Genomic DNA, 23786 nt, shown 5'->3' with positions numbered 1-23786 from the left:
TTTTTTTTAATATGTAAGATTCACCTGTCATTCAGCTTCTGGGCAGTAGTTAAAATAGTATCCAGAGTTTTTTAAATTAGAAACTTTCCCTCCATTTCCCACTGAGTTGTATCCCTGTCTAGAGTGTGTGCCCTTCATGATAGGGGCCATGACTTTTTGTGTGACTTGCACTGTTGGTGCTTAACAAATAATAATAAAAAAATTAACAAGTATCCTAGTTAGAATTCACTCCAGGATTCAGGTCTTTGCAGGTCACATTGATATTTCTCCTCAGGAAAAACCCTGGGGGGAAAAAAAATGGATCTTAAACAATGCCCTGAAGATCAACACATTTATACCATCTCAATCTGTGGGGGAATTAGGCTCCAAAGTTGAGGGTCATCCAACTGAGAATGCCTTGATCCCAGCTTCTAGCTGTTTAAAGCTGGGATGTGCAGCGTAAGCAAGAGTGCTCTGGCTAATCTAAGTGTCATGAGAGGATATGAGATGAAAATAGGCAGAACCCAAACTACATAGGGCTCTATAGAGCAATGTTATCACCCTGAATTATACCCAGGAGCATAGAGGGAAGCCAGTGTAGTCCTTGGAGAAGTAGTGTAAAGTGCATCCTTCAGCCAACACTTAAGTGCCTGATTCAGTGAATAACACAGCACGCTCAACTTCATCTCCACTTTAACTCAATTCACTGAGAAGGTTACTGAGCACTTTGCAGGACTGAGCCCTCAATGAGAAACCACATTCTGCACCAACTACAAAATTCCAAATGGCTTCCAAACAGTAATCCATGTCAAGCACATAACAGGAGTTCATTCTGGGGATCTCAAAGGTTTGGATAACTGAGTAAGGTCCCCACACAGTGGAGAGAGGTGTTGTAATTTTCTGGGCAGATGTAGCTAGAAAATGGCATTTTTAGCCATAGGTGCACCACAGGAGTCTAGGAGATGCTGGGGACCTAAAATAACACCACATTGTCAATGAAGTTAGCAAACCGACACAGCCATTAATGGCTGAGCTTCAGTGAGCACACTTTAACCACACCCTAGTTTTTTCCAAGCACTTGGGGAAAACAGGGAATCTGCACTGATAAGATAGATGAAGAAGAGTCAGAGATGTGTGTCCTCTGCATCCACATCCCCAGTGCCTTTCCCAGCAGCCCTGTATGCAGTGCATGTTAAATAGGAGGGTAACAAAATAGAACCTTGCAGATCTCTGTGCAGTAAGCAGTAGGGCAGAGGTGCCATTGCCCAGTACCACCCACAGGAATCTATTAGAGGAAAGAATTGACTGTGAAAGGTTTAAAAAACAGATATTGTTGCCGCTGTTATAACACTGAGCACTGTTGTGTGTGATCTGTATAAACAGGAAGCTTACCATTTAAATACAGCACAGACAAAACAATTCGAACATATGTAATAGAAGAAAATCCAGTTTGAGGACTGCAAATATTTTTAGAGGACCAAGAAGTTCGTTCAACATATACTTCTGAAGCTCAGATTCATGCTACTGTGTCCTTGCTAGTCAATTTCATAGTAGGAATTTGACCAAGAAGAAAGTCAGAAACTTCCCTGTGAGTGTGTAGATGTATGAATTGTTATGGAGATTTTACACCTTTCTCTGTGCCATCTCTTAATGGCAACTGTTGGAGACAGGATACCAGACTAGATGGTTGACTTGTCTCACTGTGTGGCTGTTCCGATGTTACTGTGAGAGTCTGGTGCATGTAAGACACACATAGTTCTCTAGCTTATAGCTCTTTTTTTGGGAGGGGGGTGAACAGATGCTGAAATTCCAAAAGTGTCTGTCTTCTGATTAGAAAGTGTTTTGGCTTTGAAAAAAAATTTTTTTCAGCAGGTCTTTTTAAATAAAAAATAAAACAATTAATGAAACATAAATGAAAAACAATACAGAAAATAATTAAAAATAAAACAATTATTATGGTAGGAGGAATTTGTGCTTATACCTCTTCTGCAGCAGGAGTTTGTAGAAAGGATTTTCTGCCATCTTCAACATTTATCATCTGCAGGCTGATAAAACAGTATTTGCAGAGTATGCGGAATTTATTCATTTAACAAAACACTTAGTTTTGAATCTGGAGAGCTTTTCTCTTCCACCTGAACAACAAAGCTGACCAGATAATAGAGTTGGAAGATAGCTCTCAGATTAGCTCCTGCAACCTGCTACATCAAGCAGGAAGGACTGTACACATCCCCGTCCAAACTTATCTATCCTTGCCTCAAATACCCGTAGAGACTCTGTCCTAACTACCTTGTTTGGCAAAATGTTCCCATGTCTGACTGGATTATCTATATAGAAATCAAGGAATAATTTTTTAATGTTATTTACTATCTCCATCTCCTAGTGCCATATCCTTACATTCTTCTTCTATGTTCACTTAGACTAAACTAATTTACGCTAATGGGAGTTTCATATGAGTGAAGACCTTAATATTTGGCCACTCCTGAATTACTGTGGTTGTAAAAATAGTGATAGCTGGAGAGGGCTTTCAAAAATTAAGTGAGAAATTTGTGCTTTTTTTTTTTAATTAAATTCTTTTCACTGCAGTGTTAAGAGTAAAATTGAGTTGGGATGTGGCATTGTATGATCATCTTATTCTATCTTTTAGTGTAAAATTCTAGAAAAACGGCTGGAACAGGGAATGGTGTTTACCGAGTATGAGCAGATTCAAAAGAAAAGGCTCCTGGATGGAGAATGCTCAATAGCCCGGCTCCCTGAAAATGCAGAGAGAAACAGGTTCCAGGATGTCGTTCCCTATGATGATGCCAGAGTGGAGCTGGTCCCAACCAAAGAAAACAACACTGGCTATATCAATGCATCCCATATTAAGGTAAGATTAACACTGATGAAGAACACTTTGCAAGATGATTCTTCAGTCTCCTTGCAGCCAGTATCAAAAGCCTCTTTATTGTTCGGTTACAATAATTCTGAATAGCCTAACGGTATTGCCAGGATAGCTGACTTACTGGGATAGCTGACTGAGCACACTGACCTCTGCACTTTGAAATGTCAGGGCACATGGGGCTATGAGGAGGGTCTTGGTGATGAAGACCTGAGTTGGTGGTGCTAGCTTCAGAGCAGCACGACACTGCTGGGAGAGACTTTTCTTTCTCTTAACTGTGCAGGGGATTGCAACTGTTGTTGTACTAAGAGAAGTGTTAGGACTGAAGTTGAAAAACTGATGACTGATAAATGAGTGTGGGTAAGTCAGTCCCTCTTTCCCTTTTCATGCTGGCCTAATATTCACTATTTTGAGGAAGAGAGATTTTCCTTAGGTCTTCTCTAGTTGGAGATTTAGTGTGCAGCAAGCCAGGGTGTAAAACTACAGCACTGTAGCCTGCCACACGCTAAGCAACTGTGGGCACTCTGTTACCGCGCACTAAGAGTTCTGTAATGCGCTTTGACATACTGCTGTTTGAAACGGCAGAACATCACAGCACACAATGGAACCTTTAGAGCACAGTAACAGGGTCACAGTAACAGGGTCACAGTAACAGCACGCAGCCACTTAGTGAGTGACAGGCTAGAGGGCTGTACATTCAAACCCTGCCTAGCCACGCATTAAGTCTCAGTGTAGAGAAGCCCTTAGGCCTTAATAGAGACTCCATGGTCGGATATCTGAGGCATCTGCCATATACTGTTCATCCAGCTGCTTTCTCCTTTTTCTTTGTCATACATTAATAGAAGGTAAATCAATGCCTTGGGGAGGTGAAAAGCTGGGCAATAATCCTTAAAGCACACTGGGGTCCTTTTGAGATCAAAGCTGGTATGTGTGTGTCAGGTATTGTAATTGCCTAATCTGACTCCATTCTCAGCAGAGACTGACACACACCCAACCTAAAGAACTGAAATTTAAGGGCCCTATTGTTCCCTCTCCTTCTGTGGATCTGGCCTGGGAGCACAGAAGGTGGGAATGCTAGCTTCATGCTGGAATTTCCCTGGCTCGTCACAGGGAGCAGATGGAGCCAGGTGGGAAACTGCTCTTCACAATATAACCCTCCCCCCCCTCCCCCAGCTTCTTTCCTTAAAGATTATAAGGAACCTCTTGCAAAGTGAACTTCATAGAATTTCCAGGACCCTTTTCCAGTGGGTGTTTCCACAGGGAGATGGGTTATAGTCCTAAATGATTTGAGGTTTCTAAAGAGAGTTAAGATCTCCTTCTTATCTGTAGGCAGCTCTAAACAAGGTTATATGTTTTGTTTTAATGGCCTTTTGCTGCTTGGCATAATATTGAACAATTTTCATACTCTATAACAAGCTATAAGTCAGCATTTTGACTTGCCTGAATCAAAATTGGGAGGAAAAACATATTGACTAACGTAGACTCATTTTAACACTGTAATAATGGCATTAAAATGGCTAGAAAACATCTTTAAAGCCTAATTTGTCTGACTGCATGGAATTCACCCAATATGAAAGAATGTTGATGTAGCCTCAGTTGTCCAGTATGGTTGGTTTTAAAATATTGTATCTCTAGTTGTTTTTCTCCTCTAAATGTTCATTTAACTTTTTTAAAGGACTATATAAATGATGACTACAACACGACAGGGTGCAAATACTAGGTGAAGTCAGATTTATATGGTTTACAAATGGCCTCATTTGGTTCCCAAATGTTACTTCCAACTCCAAACTTTAAAGTCACTCACTTTGCAAACAACTTTCTTGGTAACCACTAATTTAACATTCTCCTTTTGCATTTTTACAGGTCTCTGTCAGTGGCATTGAGTGGGACTATATTGCTACACAGGGCCCTTTGCAGAATACGTGTCAGGATTTCTGGCAGATGGTGTGGGAACAAGGGATTGCCATTATAGCAATGGTGACAGCAGAAGAGGTGGGTTCTTAGGCCAGGTCTGCCTTAGAAATGTTTGTCGATATAGTAATGTTAGTTAGGATCGTGATCCTGAGTGATATTTTTATTTTGACAAAAAAATCATTTTGCCAATATAGTTTTTCATTCAGGGAACTGGTAGAAGTTTTGCCCGTATAAACTGGTCTCCACTTGGGAGATTTGCTGAGATAGTTCTACTGGCCAACCATTCTAGTGTAGACTCAGCCTTAGAATGGTTTCTTCATTTACTAAGTCTGAGTCGAAGTTTGTGGAGAAGCCCTTTAGCGGTACATTGTGGTGTAGAAACGTTGGGATTGTTACAGCAAGTTCATGTGTGTGTTCATACCTGTATGTTTACAATGCTTTGCTTCCAAGGAGGGTGGGCGAGAAAAGAGCTTCAGGTACTGGCCCCGACTTGGCTCAAGGCACAACACTGTCACCTATGGGAGATTTAAGATTACTACACGATTCCGGACAGACTCTGGCTGCTATGCAACTACAGGCTTGAAGATCAAACACCTTCTCACAGGGCAGGAGAGAACAGTTTGGCATCTGCAGTACACTGACTGGCCAGAGCATGGGTGCCCAGAGGATCCCAAGGGATTTCTGTGTAAGTTGTGTTAATCCCCTCCATTAGCCACACCATCTATTATGGTTGTAGAGCATACTGATGTTAAAGGTTTCTTCACACCAGTGATGGATGTTGCATTGCCTTTTTTTTTTTTTTTTTTTGGTAGAAATGTGTGTCTTTCTGCCTCTAAAGTCATGTACATAATTATTAAAAACCATATAAATTGAAACATAATTACACTGCATGCTATCACTTTAATCGCTCTCCAGCAAAAGAGAGTTAGGCTATAAATCATCTCCCCAAGAGCCCCACCCAGGGAAACTCTCAAGTAAAAAATAATCCTTCCTGTTGCTTTGATTGGCTGTTAAAAATGTTTCAGTAAATCAATGATCATTGTCAGGAATGTGTCAGGAATACTGCAGTTTGTTCTCTAATGTTAGTTACAATGGTAGTGATGTAATATGTGTATTTACATGTCTTTTTCTTTCCCATTGGAACTGACAGCATACTTGGAGGAGATACAGTCAGTGCGGCGCCATACAAACAGCACAGCAGATCCTAAAAGCTCTAACCCTCCTGTACTGGTGCACTGCAGTGCAGGTGTAGGAAGAACGGGAGTGGTCATATTGTCAGAGATCATGATTGCCTGTCTGGAACACAATGAGGTTATTTTCTTGCCTATGTTTTAAAATAAAAGCTTTGGTATATGTATGTGGAGACTGCTCAGGTAACCCAGATCATAAGTATTGTGCTGCCTGATCTATTGAGCACTTACGGTGTGGCCTGTGGAAAATCCTTACTGCTGAGGTTGGGAAGACCCTTACAAGCTCACCCTCTTTTTAGTAATATCATAAAAGCATTTGCTAGTTCATCAGGTGTGCAATAAAATGTATTTTTCATTCAGGAACCTTGTCCTGCAAGGTGCTGATCAATGCCTGTGTGGTGCAGGGCATCGTCACATTCTGTGGACTTCAGTGGGAGCTGAGGGTACCCAGCATCTTGCTAGTTTGGCTTTGACCAATTTTTACAGATGGATTTTTCGGTTTAGTCCCTGCACTTCATTAGATTTGCTTGGTTGCTGAGTGTATCTGTATTTATAATACTAGTGTTGTGTAGAAGACAGTGTGACAGTTTAATAAAATATTTAGAGGAGATGTTAGCCCTGTCTGGCCATCAACCAAGGTGACCAGCTATAGACTATTGCACTTGTTGCTGTTTTCATTTTTGAATGTACTCTGAAAGGTGATAAAGTGTATCTTAGTTTCAGTATCTATGCTGATGATACTTAGTATTTACACATGGCAGTGCTTTTCATCTTCAAAGCACTTGCCAAGCATTAAATTATTAGGCCTCATTATGAGGTAGGCAAATTAGTATTAAGCCCTTTCTACGGATAAGGAAAATGAGGCAGACAATTTAAGTTGCTTGGCCAAGGCCACAGTGGGTTAATTGTCAGAGCTGAGATTTGAGCTCAGGAGTTACTGAGTCTGCCCTGTGCTTAGATCATACATCTCTCCTGTCTTGAAAGAACAAACCACAGACTTATTAATCACCAGTCATTATACCAGTTAACTTCTTTCTTTTTCCAGATGCTGGACATCCCAAGAGTGCTGGACATGCTGAGGCAGCAGAGGATGATGATGGTGCAGACTCTCTGTCAATACACTTTCGTCTATGGAGTTCTCATTCAATTCCTTAAAAGTTCTAGGCTTATATGATGCCCACCACTTCCTGTGGGACTGAATCATCTCAAGAGTTTATAAAAGGAGAATTGCAATTGTCCAGGCATACTTGCCTTTCTGATGTTTTCCTGAATAGATAACTCACGCAGGGTTACCTTTTCGGCATGGTGTGGGGATATTAAATGCAAGTGCAAGGTATCAACCTTTGCAAAGCAAGGTATTGACTGGACTAACTTCTTTCTGTGTTCAGCTATGTTAGGAAGGTTCTAACATAACACAACTGTGCTCTTGTGAAGTACCTGCCCACCTTCTTGAGATTGTGTTACTCTGGGTAAATTAACAGTCCACTTTACCAAAAGTACACTGGGCAATTTTGGAAATAACCAATTTTTTTTTAAGCCTAAATTGCTTTTTTAAAAACAGAGCATGAGCTCTGAGCGTGGAAAAAATATCTTTAGAGTTGCATAGCGAGGGGCATGACTGCCCCATTGGAATGCCAAGGTCTTAAGTAGTCTCACTCTACTTTTCATTTTGTATTTAAAACAATGCTAATATATTTTTAAAAATAGACTTGGTTTCTTCTGGTTCATTTAGCAGAACTAGCAGCTGCTAGAAACCTAAAAACATCAGGACAGTTATTTTTCTATTCAGCAAATTTAATTGTTTTAGTCTTCAAAGAGCTCTACATTTATAAACAGCACAAGTTTTCAGAGAAGAGCAGAAACGAAGACACTCAAATTAACTTTTCAGGATTTGTACAAAAGTGAAAAGTACAAGAGGAAACTGTTGGTACCTGTAGAGTTCCAGGTAGTAGAATTGGCAAGAGAAAAGTCTTGTTACCTGCAGAGTGCTAGGTAGTAAAATTGTCAAGTAGAAGGCATTTTCTAGGTGACATAAATGGTAAGAGAGAGGCACAGTTGCCTACAGAGTTGTAGGTAATAATCAGCAAGGGGAAGAGGTTATTGTCAGCGGTTTTAGGTAAAAGTAAATTAACAAGAGAAGGTCAGTTACCTACAGGGTTCTAGGTAACAAAATGGACAAGAGGAGCTCTATATTCAGTATTATTCATATATTTAGAGGACAGTTTGATTTTACTGGTTGAAATCGAAGTGGATGCAAATGATGTTTTAAGCACTTTTTTTTTTTTGCTCTTGTTTATATAGCTAAGCATATAAACTGTAACCATATATCATTTAATAGACTAAAGTACCATTACTAACCTAACTGTTAATTTAGGAAGAGCCTTTGGAAATGATGAAGTGAGAGATAACAGAACTTAAAAGTAGGACGTTGCATAGTGGTGAAATGGGGAATGAGTATGTGCAAATGATGGTGCAAGTGTGATGGCTGTGATTTTTGGTTGCACGTGGTTAGTGCAAAGACTTCAGTATTTTTACTCTCTCTAGCAAGAAAAGCTTAAAAACATCTTAATTTACAGTAGAGTTCTTGAGCTTATTTTGTTAATCAGCAGAAAGGTTTTCATTAGCCTTGTATGGTATTGTTGAGTTAAGGGTGTTTATGATATACAGGAGGCCATCTGAGAATGATAGCAACACTCAGAAATGATAATTGATGATGTTGGAGATGTGGGTATTTTAGTGACCTCCTTTGCTCAAAAGATGGTAGCATGGTCACTGGATGGGGCATGAAACTGGAAGTCAAGAGACCTGAGGGTCTGTGCCCTATTCTGCCACCAACTCGCTGTGACCTAAGTCAGATCACTTCACCTCTCTGTGCCTCAGTTTTTCTATTTGTAAAACGGGTAATAATGTTTCCCCACCTTCGTAAGGTGCTTTGCGATTTAGAGACAAACAGCTCAATTCAAGAGCACTCTTTGTTGTTTGTAGTTGTCTACTGGTCAGTTGGATCTCTAAATCTTTGGAGGACCAGTTAGTGAACAGACAAACATTTTGTACCTCCCCCCGAGATACCTGCTCCACAGACTGGAATGGGATTAGCATTTATTTGTCAGTCATTTTTATGATGGTCAAGATGATTCTATTTACTTCTGATTATCTGTGAGGAAGCTTTTAAGCCATAGTGTAAGAGACTAAAAGCTCCCTTCATAAGAAAAAATTATGTGTAAATTTTAATTAAAGGATAATAAAGGTTTTCTTCAGTTTCCTCTGTAATGATCTGCTCCCAAAATGATAGACAAGGTCCAAATGCCAGTGTTAAAATATCACTCCCCGCCACAAATTATATTACTTTGGGGTAAATTGCAAGAGCCATGTAGTGTTTTTTGGTGCCCTTTCCAACTCGTGTTGCCCTTGGTAAAATGAGTTTTATGTAGAGTTGCCGTTGCCATTCTAAGCATTGTTCTGTTATGTTTCATAAAGTGAAGATATGGTCTGTGCATCCATGCCCTTTCTGAAAGCCTTCTCAGAAAAGAGCAAGCTGGTTATCGACTGTCTCTGATATATGCTGGACTATGATCTTGCACAATACTTTACTTGGTGCGATACAATACCAGTTATTACAATCACTGAGAGTTCCTTTCTTTGGTATCTTCACTATAACCCCATTGGTCCACTCACTTGGCACTTTTTTTCCCTTTCCCAGACTGATGTAAATAGAGGGGCCAGTATAGATGCTGCTAACTCAGGATTTATCTTGAACAATTCTGCATTCAAGTTATCCTTGCCAAGAGTTTTCCCTTTTTTAACAATTTGATGGCTTGAATGATCTCTTCCTCAGTTGGAATGTCTGTGTCGATATCATCTTCTGCCTCCTGGATGTTTGCTCTGTCTTTAGGTGGCTACCTGTTCAGCAATTCTTTGGAATGCTCTGTCTAGCGCATTTCTTGTTCATTTTCAGTTGCTAGTAGGTGGCCTTGTTTGTCCCTGATGAGAGTATTTGTTGGTGTCTGACGTTTACTACTGATAAGCCACATCATTTTGTAGACTGTTCCTTGTTCATCACGAGCAGCTGCATCATAGAATCTTAGAACATCAGAGTTGGAAGGGACCTCAGGAGGCCATCTAGTCCAACCCTCTGCTCAAAGCAGGACCAATTCCCAACTAAATCATCCTAGCCAGGGCTTTGTCAAGCCTGACCTTCAAAAAAGCATGCTCTGCTTGTGTTGCCAGATTATCAATATAATGCTGTTTGTCCACTCTCACAAGGTGTTTGACTTCCCGGTGTGCCTTGCTATACTGCTCATGGTATTTGTTCTTTAGCTTCTGGGATTTTGTGTCTAAAACTCTTCTTCAGGGCTCATCTGGTTTCTATGGCATTCCATATGCTGGGTGGAATCAGCTCCTTCCTTCTCTTCTGCCTGTAGCCTAGACAGGCATCACTGCTCTGTTTATAAATTGCTGTTACTTTGCCCCACTTCTTGCATTCCCCTCCTCTTTATCAAGGTCTGCAAGTGCTTGAAACCTGTTTTTTAACTGGAAAACAAAGGCTTTCTGTATTTCAGGGGCCTTTAGCTTGTCAATGTCATAATGTCCATGTCCCTTGTTTGGTGGACCCACACTTCTCAGTTTTAGCTTGATGGAGGCTGTCACAAGGTGGTGGTCGCTACCAACATCTGCACCCCTTCTCACTTTCACATCTGTCGGTAAGCGTTGCCATTGATCATGATATGGTCATTCTGGTTCTTATCTCTGCCATTTGGAGAACACCATGTTAGCTCGTGAATTTCACAATGTTGAAATAGGGTTCCGCCAATGACTAGTTCATTCATATTACAGAAACCAACAAGCCTCTCTCCATTTTCATTCATGGTGCCACACCCATGTCTTCCCATTGCTCCGTCATTGTTTATGTTGTCCTTACCAACCTTGGCATTCAGGTCTCCCATGACGGTAGGTCGTGGCATGGTACTCCCTCTAACTCTACCTATAATGTAAGGTAGAATTTGTCCTTTACTTCTTCATCACTCTCATTTGTCAGAGCATAGCACCGAATCAGGGTGATATTATGTTTCCCTTTCAGTCTGGCTCTCATAAGTCTGCTGCTGATGGATTTCCATTCAAGCAGGGAATGCTCCACAACCTTCTTCAAAGGAGAACACCACCCTCATGGTGTTGTCCATCATCCTGTCCAGAATACAGCAAAGTTTCTCTCGAGGCTGTTGTTAATCTTCCTGATCCTGTCCATCTGCTCTCGCTGACACCCAGGATGTGTAAGCTGTAGCGTCTCATCTCTGCTGTGACCTGAGCTAGCTTCCCTGTTTCGTACTTTGTCCATATGTTCCAAAAAACAAGTCTGGTTTTTGTCTTGGTGTTGAGCACTTCAGTCTTCATGCTAGTGGCTTCCTTTCAGCTGTCACCACTGGCAGTCATACGGGTCATTGACTCCTGAAAGCCGTTACACACAGTAATGGTCGATTTCTCCGTCACTTTTTTCTGTAACATATTTTGTTTTTTACGGGACAAGGTTGTTAGCTCTGTGCCTAATCCTCAACCTGGAGGACCAGGGTGTCTATTTTGTCTGTCCCCTCTCCCACAGACCAATCCAGTATGGCTGAACCTACCAGGAGCAAAAAGCCCCTGCCGACACAGACTCTGGGGATTGTGAGAGCACGCAAACTGTCCCGCCATGACAAAGCACGGATACCAGAGCACATTCTGCGGGCATATGGAATCCCTTTTACGTATAATCAACATCATCAAAAGCTTTTATTTCAACTTTACATGCAGTGTTGATCACAGTGAGCTCAGTTTTGAAGTCAAAACAGGAGTACTTCAGGGACTGTGTCATGTCTGCAATCCTCTTCAACATTTCCATTGGCTGAGTAATGCAGTGTACAACAAAAGACATGCCAAGAGGCATTAAACGGACACCCATCCCTTGAAGACCTGGATATCACAGATGATCTTGCTCTCCTATCACATATCCAACACCATATACAAGAAAAAACAAATTGACTCAATGCATTCAGCCAGCAAATTGGGCTGAAAATGAACTGCAATAAGACATAATAACAAATAATATTGCCTCACCATCACCAGTACGGATAGAGGATTATATTCTCACTGATGTGGAAATACTCACATATTTGGGCAGCACCATCAGCCAGGACAGTGGAACAAGCCAGGACATTTGGAACAAAATCAATAAAGCCAGGAACACCTTCAGGAGCTTAAATACAGTCTGGAAATCATCAACATACAAAACTAAAACCAGACTCAAGATTTATCAGAGCTGTGTACTTTCAACATTACTTTACTTTATAGTGCAGAATTCTGAGGAATGAGAAAGTATGACATGTCCAAACAGTCTTCATTCTATATAACTAGCCTCAGAAAAATCCTCTGTATATTTTGGCCCAGAACGATCTCAGACCAAGATCTACTGACACAGTGCAGCCAAGAGGATCTGAGCACCATCATTGCCAGGAGAGGTTTGAGATGGATTGGTCATGTGTTTCGGATGGAAACTGATTCCATCACCAGAGTGGCAATAAGATGGACACCTGAAGGCAAGCAAAAACCAGGCCGCCCGAAAACAACATGACAAAGAGCTGTGGAAGCCGAGTTGAAAAACTTGGAGCACAGCTGGGAAACCATTGAAAGACTTGCCAGAAACAGACAGGAGTGGAGGAGCTTTGTTGCTGCCCTAAACGCCAGAGGCGTAATAGGAACATGATGATGATGAAGAAAAAGTTTAAGCACAACAGAGAGAACCTTCTCTTCTTCTTAACTGTAGGCCTAAGATAACATACTTACCATGTCTTTGCCCAACCAGAACCACACCTGGCAGGAACAATGCCTTGATCCAGAGGAAACTAATCACTGAAGAGGAGGCACGCTATAATTCACATCTGCTAACCTACAAACTACCTGCAACTTATATGTCAAATGGTTTATCAGCACCTCTCAGAATCTGGCTTCATGGGCCCACTTCTGCAGTTCTTTCATGTATAGACTTTACTTCAGCATCAACATTCATATAAATCAGTGGGATTACTCATGTGAGTAAGAATTGCTGGATCCAGCTCTATGAGAGCATTCTAGCCAACCTGTTTCTCTCCAAAAGATTTATCAATCAGAATGAAATTCAACAGCTCTCTGTACCAAAATGAAACTTAAAATTGCTGTTGAACTTATTAAGAAACTGTGTTTAAGTTTAAATGTGTACTCAGGCATTAGCATTCCAATGCTTTGAACCTTCAAAACCACACATTTGTCCATGCAAACTGGATGGATATCTGTACCGTGTTTCTTCATAGAATATTGATCATTACAAGGGAATTGTTGCTAAACCCAGCCCCAGCCAGGGATGCAGATCCGTTTATTTGCCAAAGGCTTAAAATTCCATTCCAAGTGGGTCCAGGTTCACCAAATCCACTTTCCTACCTTACTGATGTCGAAATATTAGGGAGAAACTACAATACATATATAATTAAAGTTTAAGCTGTATTCTTTGTTACAGAAAGTCTGTTGAATAAAGATGATTTTGCAATAAATAGCACGGAAAAGATACTGCTCTTTTTCAGAGTTAGAATTTCAGAATTCTCAGGGACAACTAAAGGTGCTGCTACTGGAAATACATAGTCAAACTTCGCACTCTCTCTTGTAGGACTAAATGGAAACTACTTCTTTAGGATCAAACTCTGCAAAGTCTGAGGCTATGTCTACACTACAAAATTAAGTCGAGCTGACTTACATTGGCATACAGCCACTCTAGTAATTACATCACTTGTGCGTGTCTACGCTTTGTTCCTTTTTGTCAGCGGTGCATATCCTCATCAAGAGCACTTGCATCAATTGTGCTGTCAGTGTGGGGCACTGGTGGGATGGCTCCGGAAAGCCAGTAATGGTCAATGTAAGCAACGCAGTGTCTACACTGACACAGCATCAACCAAACTACGTCGATCTTGACTCTATGCTGTTCATGGAGGTGGAGTATTAAGTTGGCATAGCAGGCAGTTATGTCGGTGGGAGCCAAATTTAAGTGTAGACACTTCTGTAGTTAAAGATGCCTTGCATCGATCTAACTCTGTAGTTTAGACCAGGCCTGAGTTAAGAATCACTTTAAAAAAAAAAAAATTGGAGGCTCTACCAATGGCTTCTGCGCACTCCCTTGATGTGGGAGTTTTGGCCAGTGGATCTGTACAGTCATGGACAAGCTCTTCTCTACGGGCCTGATCCAGACCCCTTTGAAATTAATAGAAAGATGCCCAGTGACTCAGTAGGCTTTGGATCAGGCTGTAAATCACTCCTCTATAATTCTGTGGCATGAGTCCCATGGAACATTACTCCATGACACACACACAGTTCCTCTGTGTGGCTTCTCCGCATCCTGCACAGTAAAACTATGGTGGTAGCACTGCATATAGGAATGTCCACCCTTGTGGATAGCTGGGCCAGATTTAGGCCATAGTGTCCGCTGTGCATGTAATAACACAAGTGAACAGGTTAAAAATACAACTCTAGGGATCTATTGATATTTTTAGAAATACATTTAATTACAAGGAACTTAGCAAAGCAGGGCCCATGATTTTTTTTTGATAAAGGCAGCAGTAAATTGTAATCAGTATTTTCAAAGAGAAATGTAGTAGAGTGTTATAAATATCACATAGATGGACTAAACTGAAAGAACATCTTTTTGCTATTAGTTTATTTGTGTTTTTCTATCTACTGCATGTGTATTGCTGGGTTAATACTTAGGGCATGCAGGGAATTCTGTCAAAGTAGCTTCTTAAATTAATAAGCAGGACTGAGTAGTGAAAGAAGAACTATTTGTATTTAACTTTTCATTACCAGAAGCCATATTCGGCTGCTGAAGAATCATTAAACAGCTGATCCAAAGCCCATTGAAGTTAATGGAGGTGAGAGGGAGGGTATTTTTCTAGTGACTTCTCTGGATCAGTCCCCAGGTGCTTGATCAATTACCTTCCAAAGAGGTATTTGTATTATGGTGCCTCTGTCTTAACACTATGCAGCCAGGTTAATAAAGTCATGGGCATTTTGCAAGATTGGGCTGATTGTAAACTGCGAAGAAATAAGGTAAACACAAAGCAAATTTCACTCACTTGCCTTTTAAGTGTTTCACATAAGGGTGAACTCCCCCCCCCATGCTAATAAATTAAGGAAAGGATTAAATAATTTATTTCATTTATCAAAGAAGTGAAACTGCCATTCAAAGAGATTTATAGAAGTAGTGTGGAAAATATTATTCTTAGAAACTGAGGTTTTCTTAGAGCAGGTGAGGGGATGGGACGATGTCAATCCATAAAAATGACCAGTCCAACAATGAAATTTGCAAAGAATTGTAAATTAATTTGATTCACATCTACAAACTCTATCCGGCAACATGCTGAGCTCCCTCAGTTCTGTGAAATCAATGGTGGCAGTTGAAAGCACTCAGCACTGATGCAGGATAAGGCCCACAGAGCTTAAATACTCACATCTCCTTTTAAATTTAAACACAGATACGTGAAATAGGTAAAAACAATGGATCAGGATTCTCCATCTGTAGACTCTTGAAAAATGAAAAGGATAAGCGGGTAAGAGTTTCTCCAAATCTGTGTCTCTTGTACTAACTCTGACATGTGGAATAGGGGATAAGAGTGCAGGGAGTGGCTAGAGCAGTGGTCAGCAACCTCTGGCACGCGGCTTGCCAGGGAAGCACCCTGGCGGGCTGGGCCAGTTTGTTTACCTGCCGTGGTCGCAGGTTCGGCAGATTGCGGCTCCCACTGGCCATGGTTCGCCACTCCAGGCCAATGGGGGCTGTGGGAAGTGGCAGCCAGCACATCCCTCGGCCTGCGCTGCTTCCCACCGCCCCCATTGGCCTGGAGTGGTGAAATGTGGCCAGTGGGAGCCGCGATCCGCCGAACCTGCAAACACAGCAGGTAAACAAACTGGCCTGGACCACCAGGGTGCTTACCCTGGCTAGTCATGTGCCAGAGGTTGCCGACCCCTGGGCTAGAGGCAAATGGAGAAGGTTTTGGAACAATTTTTATCGACACTAGAGCAGCTGGAAAGGTTTGATTCATATAGGATGTTTTGTGAGACATAGTAGGGTAAGTGACTGTGTAGTCAGATTCTGTTTTTGCGGGGTTTTTAAAAAAATGCTTTTTGAAACGCCGAACATTTTAGTTCAGAGGCTGTGTTTATTTAAAAAACCAAACTCTTTTGCAAGTTTATTCTGTGCAACCTATCAGCTCAGCTTCTGTTTACAGACTTAGGGTCTGCAAAACACTGGTCTCTGGTTTTACACTTGCAAAGAGCAAGGGAAAATAAGTGTTTGCACTGGCAACTATTTGTGTGTGCAATTAAAGTCATTTAGATGTTCAGGTACATGCTTTCTGGGTGCAGTCAGGTATTTACAGTAGACATGACTGACCTACATTGTGCCAGGTTAAGGCTGGGCTTCAAATTAGGCCTTTAAGCTGTAGCATTTAACCATGAACATAGAAGTCATATTTCAGTGCAGCACATGCAGTGATCTTAACGCTTCAAATAATCACACAAACTTTCACAGCTTTTTTAGGCATGGCTGTACAGTCAAACCTTATTACTAAGATGCTGTTGGGACCAGCTAATTTGGTTCATTCTGTTTTGGTCACATATATTATTGTTTACTAATCAGCAGGGATTCTGTACTTAACAAAAAAATTGAATTTTTTAGTTAATATGCATTTTAAAACAAAAAGTTAGGAAGTGAGCTTTGACTATATTTGTCACAGTTTTCCACAAGACACTGCATTGTGAAATGAAGGATGTGCCTCCACTGTGTTTTCTCTCAAGTTTTCTTTCTTTGGCTATAAATGATGATGGGAGGCAGGTATTAAATTTGATGTACAAAGGAGCTAATGAATACAGATGACAAAAGATACACCACTGCAGCAGGCTAGACAATTGTTTTGTATAAACTTTGTCATGTCATTTTATTTCAAATATTCAGCAGTCAGAATCTTACCAAATAATCATCTTTATGAAGTATTGTTTCAGAAGATGCCTAACCTTATAAAGGAAAATTAGATGACATTTTTCTGTTGGAAAATGCTAAAGTAAAACTTAGACTTGAAAGTACTATAATGAGAATTTTCAGCACACCGGCTTTCTAGAATCATTGAATTTAGAGATAGAAAAAGATCTGTTAGATCATCCAGTCCATCTCCTTGCTCTAATGCTAGAGAATTCTCACAAAGAAGATAAACATAGTCCATGTACAGGGCCCTTGCCTGAACTATTTCTGTACTCAAAATGCCTGTCAAGTGTATTGCTGAGATTGGATGGGACTTCAGTGGGAGTTTTAGGGTCTTGATCCTGCAAAGTCCTGAACACTCATCAGGTTCTGACTAAGCATTCCTGCAAGTTGCTGAGATTGCTTAACTTTCACTAAAGTTAGTGGGAGTCAAGGTGTTTCAACAGCTTGTAGCAAAGGAATGCAGGATCTGGCCCTAGTTGCATCCTTTTCCTTCGAGCCAGTATGCAGGGTTGTATACACTACTTTGTTTAAACAGTAGCACACGTGGATTTTCAAGTATTATTTTTCGAATATCAAGCTAGTTAATATGTATGTTTTGCTGTATTGCCATCAATACTGTAAAAATGTATAATCAGTACAGCTTTAATTCTTGTAAAATTGAAATTGGTTTGTAAAACAATGTACAAATTGTGTTTCAGAGACAGAAAAGCTTGTATTACTGAATATGTAATATATGTGAAATGAATATATCATAGTCTATTTTTGCCATGGAAATAAATATTTGAAGCAATTTTGGATTTTGTTTGAGTTGTACTGAAAAAAGCAGTCAGTGAACTTAATTATGATCAGTCTAAATACTTTCCTAACTCCTAAATGTGATGGCAGAGATACATTCAATATAACAGATCCCCTTTCCTAAAGTTTACAGCAGATACTGTAAAGCACCTCAAGGAGATGAACAGGAGTACTTGTGGCACGTTAGAGACTAACAAATTTATTTGAGTATAAGCTTTCGTGGGCTACAGCCCACTTCTTCGGATGCCCACAAAAGCTTATGCTGAAATAAATTTGTTAGTCTCTAAGGTGCCACAAGTACCTCCTGTTCTTTTTGCGGATACAGATTAACACGGCTGCTACTCTGAAACCTAAAGAAGATGATAAATCTCTTGCTATTGAAAATTAAAGATATTAATAATTATCCTCTTTGCAGCAAAAGCCTCATGATTTCTGCCCTGCCATTATCACCTCATAGTCCATTTTGCATTATGCAGTGAGAGTAATATTAAGAATGTTCAATTATGAATACCAGCAGTTCCCTTCGATGAAAAATTAGAAAGGGAGGGATAACATTTGACCTCCCTAGAAAATTTTGTTTTCAGTATCTCTGAAAGTAATGTTAATTAGAAACTGAGTGGTGGTGATAAACTGCCTTACAGATATGTTTATGGAATATATAACCTTAATAACTTGATATAAAAAGATTGGGATAGAAGGATCGAGGGTTAATTGTGTATGAAATCCCTTGCAGCCAATTTGATTAGCCATATCATCATGATTTGTAACTTAAGTAACAGTGAGTTGACAAACTCCAGGAAAATTCCATCTTTACCCATAGATTATGTGCTGTAGCTTTGCAAAAACGCAGTATCTGTGTGGCCATTACATATTCCACAGTCATGGTAGCACCTTGTTGCTTCTCTTGGCTTAGCTCAGGGATTGGCAGCTTTGGCATGCGGCCCATCAGGGAAATCCGCTGGCGGGCCAGGATGGTTTGTTTACCTGCAGTGTCTGCAGGTTCGGCAGATTGCAGCTCCCACTGGCCGCAGTTTGCCGTTCCAGGTCAATGGGGGCTGTGGGAAGCGGTGGCCAGTACAGCTCTCGGCTCATGCTGCTTCCCGCGGCCCCTATTGGCCTGGCACGGCGAACCGTGGCCAATGGGAGCTGCAATCGGCCCAACCTGCGGATGCTGCAGGTAAACAGACCATCTCAGCCCACCTGCGGATTTCCCTGCATGCCAAAGGTTGCCAATCCCTGAGCTAAGCCAACAGAAGCAACACCAAGGTGCTACCATGATTGAAATACTTACGAACGGCCATACTGGGCCAGATCAATAGTTCATCTAGCCCAGTATCCTGTCTTCTGACAGTGACCAATGCCAGCTATAAAGTAGATATAAATGATACATTTTCCAGTTACGATAATATCTCACTATGCCACCCCCACTGCAACCATCTAACCAATAGGCAGCCTATGTAACTTAACACATTCATGAACCTGCTCACTGCTGAATAAGCAGTTTCACTACAATGATCGCCATAGAAACACGGAGGTTGGATAAATGGGCGTTTCCCCACTAACCCAAAGACAGGAAGGCAAACAACTTCCGTGCTTTTTGGGGAATTGTTTGCTTCTCATGCACGGTGTACAGGGCATTTTCCATAATTTAGTTGTTGGGCTGCAGCATCAGTTTGTCATGGGAATGTCATGGAAGCCTGATATGCGGACACTGAAGTAAAATTAGCTTCCGGTCAATGTACAATGCCAATTTTAACATTTGTTTCTTTTCCTGCAGTTCCCGTTCCAAAACATAGACCCTGTTTTAAGCTCTCACTACAGTTATTTCTTCTAGTCAAGCTAGGGTGACATTTTCAAAATGCAAAATCAGGACACATGCAGGAGCCTCCCTCCCTCCATGACTCTGTACCTAACTCCTCCTCTTCCCCCTGAAGCCTTACCCCTGGTCAGGTCAGAAGCTGGAACTGGGCTGTGTGATGCCTAGGGAGCCCAGGACCTTCCACCTGCCCTGGATGGAGAGCCTGAGAGCAGCTGTCATAAACAGATAGCTAAGGGTTAACGTCTCTTTCACCTGGAAAGAAGTAATCTGAAACACCTGACCAGAGGACCAATCAGGAAACAAGACTTTTTCAAATCTGGGTGGAGGGAAATTTGTGTGAGAGTCCTTTGTTCTTTGGTCTTCTGCCTGTCTCTCTCTCTCGGCTATGGGAAGGATTTCTCTATTTCCTGCTTTCTAATCTTCTGTTTCCAAGTTGTAAGTACAAATATAGTAAGGCAGTAAGGTTTCTATTGTTTTTCTTTTGTATTTACATGGGTATAGTTGCTGGAGTGCTTTGAAGTGTATTCTTTTTGAATAAGGCTGTTTATTCATATTTCTTTTAAGCAATTGACCCTGTATTTGTCACCTTAATACAGAGAGACCATTTTTATGTATTTTTCTTTCTTCTTATAAAGCTTTCTTTTTAAGACCTGTTAGAGTTTTTCTTTAGGGGGGAACTCCAGGGAATTGAGTCTGTGCTCACCAGGGAATTGGTGGGAGGAAGAAGTCAGGGGGAAATCTGTGTGTGTTACATTTACTAGCCTGACTTTGCATTCCCTCTCGGTGAGGGGGGAAGAGAGATTAGCTCTCGGTACTTCTGTTTTCCAAGGCTGGAAATGGGGAGGGTGGAATCCTTCCGTTTAGATTCACGGAGCTTGCTTCTGTGCATCTCTCCAGGAACACCTGGAGGGGGGAAGGGAAAACGTTTATTTCCCTTTGTTGTGAGACTCAAGGGATTTGGGTCTTGGGGTCCCCAGGGAAGGTTTGGGGGGACCAGAGTGCCCCAAAACACTCTAATTTTTTGGTGGTGGCAGCTTTACCAGGTCCAAGCTGGTAACTAAGCTTGGAGGTTTTCATGCTAACCCCCATATTTTGGACGCTAAGGTCCAAATCTGGGACTAGGTTATGATATGGTGTGCAGCGTTTGTGGGAAAGATAGAATCCAGAAGCCAGTAGGAATATTATATTTTTCTTTTCTCTGCTAGGGGCTTTTAAGCAGAGAGAAACAGTTTGGTTTTAAAAGGAACCAGAGAGAATTTTTTTTTCTGCTCTCTCTGGCAGTTTTTGGCTTGCATATTAAGCAAGGAACCATTAAGGGACTATTAAGGGTCTTTTGTGATAATAGCACTCCCATTGAGAGTCATTACCAGCACTATACACATGCAAATAAAGTGGTTTTTCTGGTTTACTTTACATTGAAAACATTAGCTAGAGGAAGAAAGGGAAAAAGGCACTGTTGCTAGGCAGACGCCAGGAGGCAACAGAGCCTGCAGTTCAGACAATAAACACCGGAGGGCACCCCAACAAAGAAAACAGGAACCATGCCTAACAAGACAAAAATGGAGGCCAAAGGACAAATCAAAGAAGCCGAGCACAGGCGAGAGATGGAAAAAAAAATACAGGAACTAGAAATAAAACAAAAAGAGATGGAGCTGAAAGAAAGAGAAGAACGGATCAAAAATGCAGCCCACCTCAGAAAACTACAAGAAGAAGAGGTGGCCTATAAAAGAGAACAAGTAGCCAGAGAGGTGGCCTACCAAAGAGAACAAGCAGCCAGAGAGGCAGCCTACAAAAGAGAGCAAGAAGCCAAAGATGCAGACCACCAAAAACAGCTGGAAATAAAAGAGAGAGAGTGGGAACTCCAGAGGGAAGCCCACCGACAGGCCATGGAATTAGAAAAGGCTAAGCAAAACACAGCCAACCCTAACAACCCTGCGCCAATGATTGTTCCACAGCACAGGAAATTTCCCACCTACAAGGCAGGTGATGACACCGAGGCCTTCTTGGAAAATTTTGAAAGAGCCTGTCTTGGGTACAGCATCCCTGAAAACCAGTACATGGTAGAATTGAGGCCACAACTCAGTGGACCTTTAGCAGAGGTGGCAGCTGAAATGCCTAAGGAGAACATGAACAACTATAAACTTTTTCAAACCAAGGCCAGATACAGAATGGGGATAACCCCGGATCATGCCCGTCGGCGTTTCAAAACCCAAAAGTGGAAACCAGATGTGTCATTTCCCAAACACGCCTACTACGTTGGGAAAAATTGAGGCCTGGATATCAGGACACAATGTTAAAACCTTGGAAGAACTGCACCTCCTCATACAAATGGAGCAGTTCTTGGATGGTGTTCCTGAGGACATAACACAGTACATACAAGATGGAAAACCCAAAAATCTCACCGAGGCGGGGGAGATTGGAGCCAGATGGATGGAAGTAGCAGAAAGCAAGAAAGCTACTGTCAAGGGGAATGAATACCCCAGGGGGCACACCGACCATAAACCCTACAACCGGGGACAGCCAAAGACCCCACATACTACCCAAGTAAAGCCACAGACACCCTATTCTTCCACCTCACCAGTCTCCAGTAACTCACCTCGACTCAGTGACCCATCAGATGGAAGATGCTTTAAGTGTAATGAACTGGGACATATCAAGGCCAACTGTCCAAAGAACGCCATCCCAGTGCAATTCATTACACCACCATCACCCAAAAGATCCCCAGGCCCAGATGCCTCTCAAATACCCTTGGAGCGAAGGGAAAATTTGAGAGTGGGCGGAAAGAAGGTTACTGCGTGGAGAGACACGGGGGCACAAGTGTCAGCTATCCACCAATCCTTCGTAGACCCCAAATTCATCAACCCAAAGGCCCAAGTGACAATTTACCCCTTCATGTCACAAGCTGTAGACTTGCCTACAGCTGAACTGCCTGTCCAGTACAAAGGCTGGTCAGGAATGTGGACTTTTGCAGTCTATGACAATTATACTATCCCCATGCTACTGGGGGAAGACTTGGCCAACCGGGTGAAGTGGGCCAAGCGAGTGGGAATGGTTACACGTAGCCAAACCAGGCAAGCTTCCAGACCCATTCCTGTTACTGAGCCGTCCACAGGTGCCCCGTCTGTGTTACCAGAGACCCAGACAGAGGTAGTGGACCCGGATTCTATGCCAACCACTGAAACAGCCATAGCACCTCCAGTCCCAGGCCCGGAACTGGAACAGCAACCAGCACCAGCAATTGCAACCACATCTTCAAACTCAATGCCAGAGGGCACCAGGGAGCCAGAACTGGCAGAAGCAACAGTCAGCCATACCCAAAAGGCTCAGCCAGAGCCTGAAATACCCTCAGGTGCGCCAGCGGAGAGCGGTTCACCAGCAACGGAAACAACCCCATCACCTACATCGCTTCCAGAGGGACCAAGCCCAAGTCCCCAGTCTGAGGAAGAACTGGTGACCCCAGCCTCAAGGGAACAGTCCCAGACGGAGCAGGAAGCAGATGACAGCCTTCAGAAAGCGTGGGCGGCGGCACGGAGCACCCCACCGCCTCTCAGCTCTTCTAATCGATCCCGGTTTGTTATAGACTAAGGACTTTTATACAAGGAGATTCTTTCTAGTGGACACCGGGAAGAATGGCAGCCGCAAAAACAGTTGGTGGTTCCAACTAAGTACCGGGGGAAGCTCATAAGCTTAGCCCATGATCATCCCAGTGGCCATGCTGGGGTGAACAGAACCAAGGACCGGTTGGGAAAGTCCTTCCACTGGGAGGGGATGGGCAAGGACGTTGCCAAGTATGTCCGGTCTTGTGAGGTATGCCAAAGAGTGGGAAAACCCCAAGACCAGGTCAAGGCCCCTCTCCAACCACTCCCCATAATTGAGGTCCCATTTCAGCGAGTAGCTGTGGATATTCTGGGTCCTTTCCCAAAAAAGACGCCCAGAGGAAAGCAGTACGTACTGACTTTCGTGGACTTTGCTACCCGATGGCCGGAAGCAGTAGCTCTAGGCAACACCAAGGCTAACACTGTGTGCCTGGCCCTAACAGACATTTTTGCCAGGGTAGGTTGGCCCTCCAACATCCTTACAGATTCAGGATCTAATTTCCTGGCAGGGACCATGCAAAAACTGGGGGGAAACTCATGGGGTGGATCACTTGGTTGCCACCCCGTACCACCATCAAACCAATGGCCTGGT

At 42.2% G+C, this 23786-nt stretch overlaps 1 protein-coding gene across 6 annotated transcripts in view; it reads left to right on the top strand.

Moving 5' to 3' along the window:
• The window catches only part of PTPN21 (protein tyrosine phosphatase non-receptor type 21), a 70968-nt gene extending 53194 nt beyond the window's left edge, over positions 1-17774 (top strand). For 5 of the 6 annotated variants that reach the window (XM_050953205.1, XM_050953204.1, XM_050953202.1 and 2 more), the window contains 5 exons: positions 2624-2845; positions 4721-4849; positions 5222-5456; positions 5922-6082; positions 7007-17774. In XM_050953205.1, the coding sequence (XP_050809162.1) occupies positions 2624-2845; positions 4721-4849; positions 5222-5456; positions 5922-6082; positions 7007-7135 (876 nt within the window). In that variant the 3' untranslated portion in view covers positions 7136-17774. The remainder of the gene's footprint in view (positions 1-2623; positions 2846-4720; positions 4850-5221; positions 5457-5921; positions 6083-7006) is intronic. The other variant, XR_007774429.1, reaches the window with a different exon arrangement.
• The last annotated feature ends 6012 nt before the right edge of the window (positions 17775-23786 follow it).

This window comes from Gopherus flavomarginatus, chromosome 5, assembly GCF_025201925.1.
Source record: "Gopherus flavomarginatus isolate rGopFla2 chromosome 5, rGopFla2.mat.asm, whole genome shotgun sequence".
In the NCBI taxonomy this organism is placed as follows: domain Eukaryota; kingdom Metazoa; phylum Chordata; order Testudines; family Testudinidae; genus Gopherus; species Gopherus flavomarginatus.
Note: the sequence above shows the minus strand (reverse complement) of the source record. Positions and strands in the feature narration are given on the sequence as shown.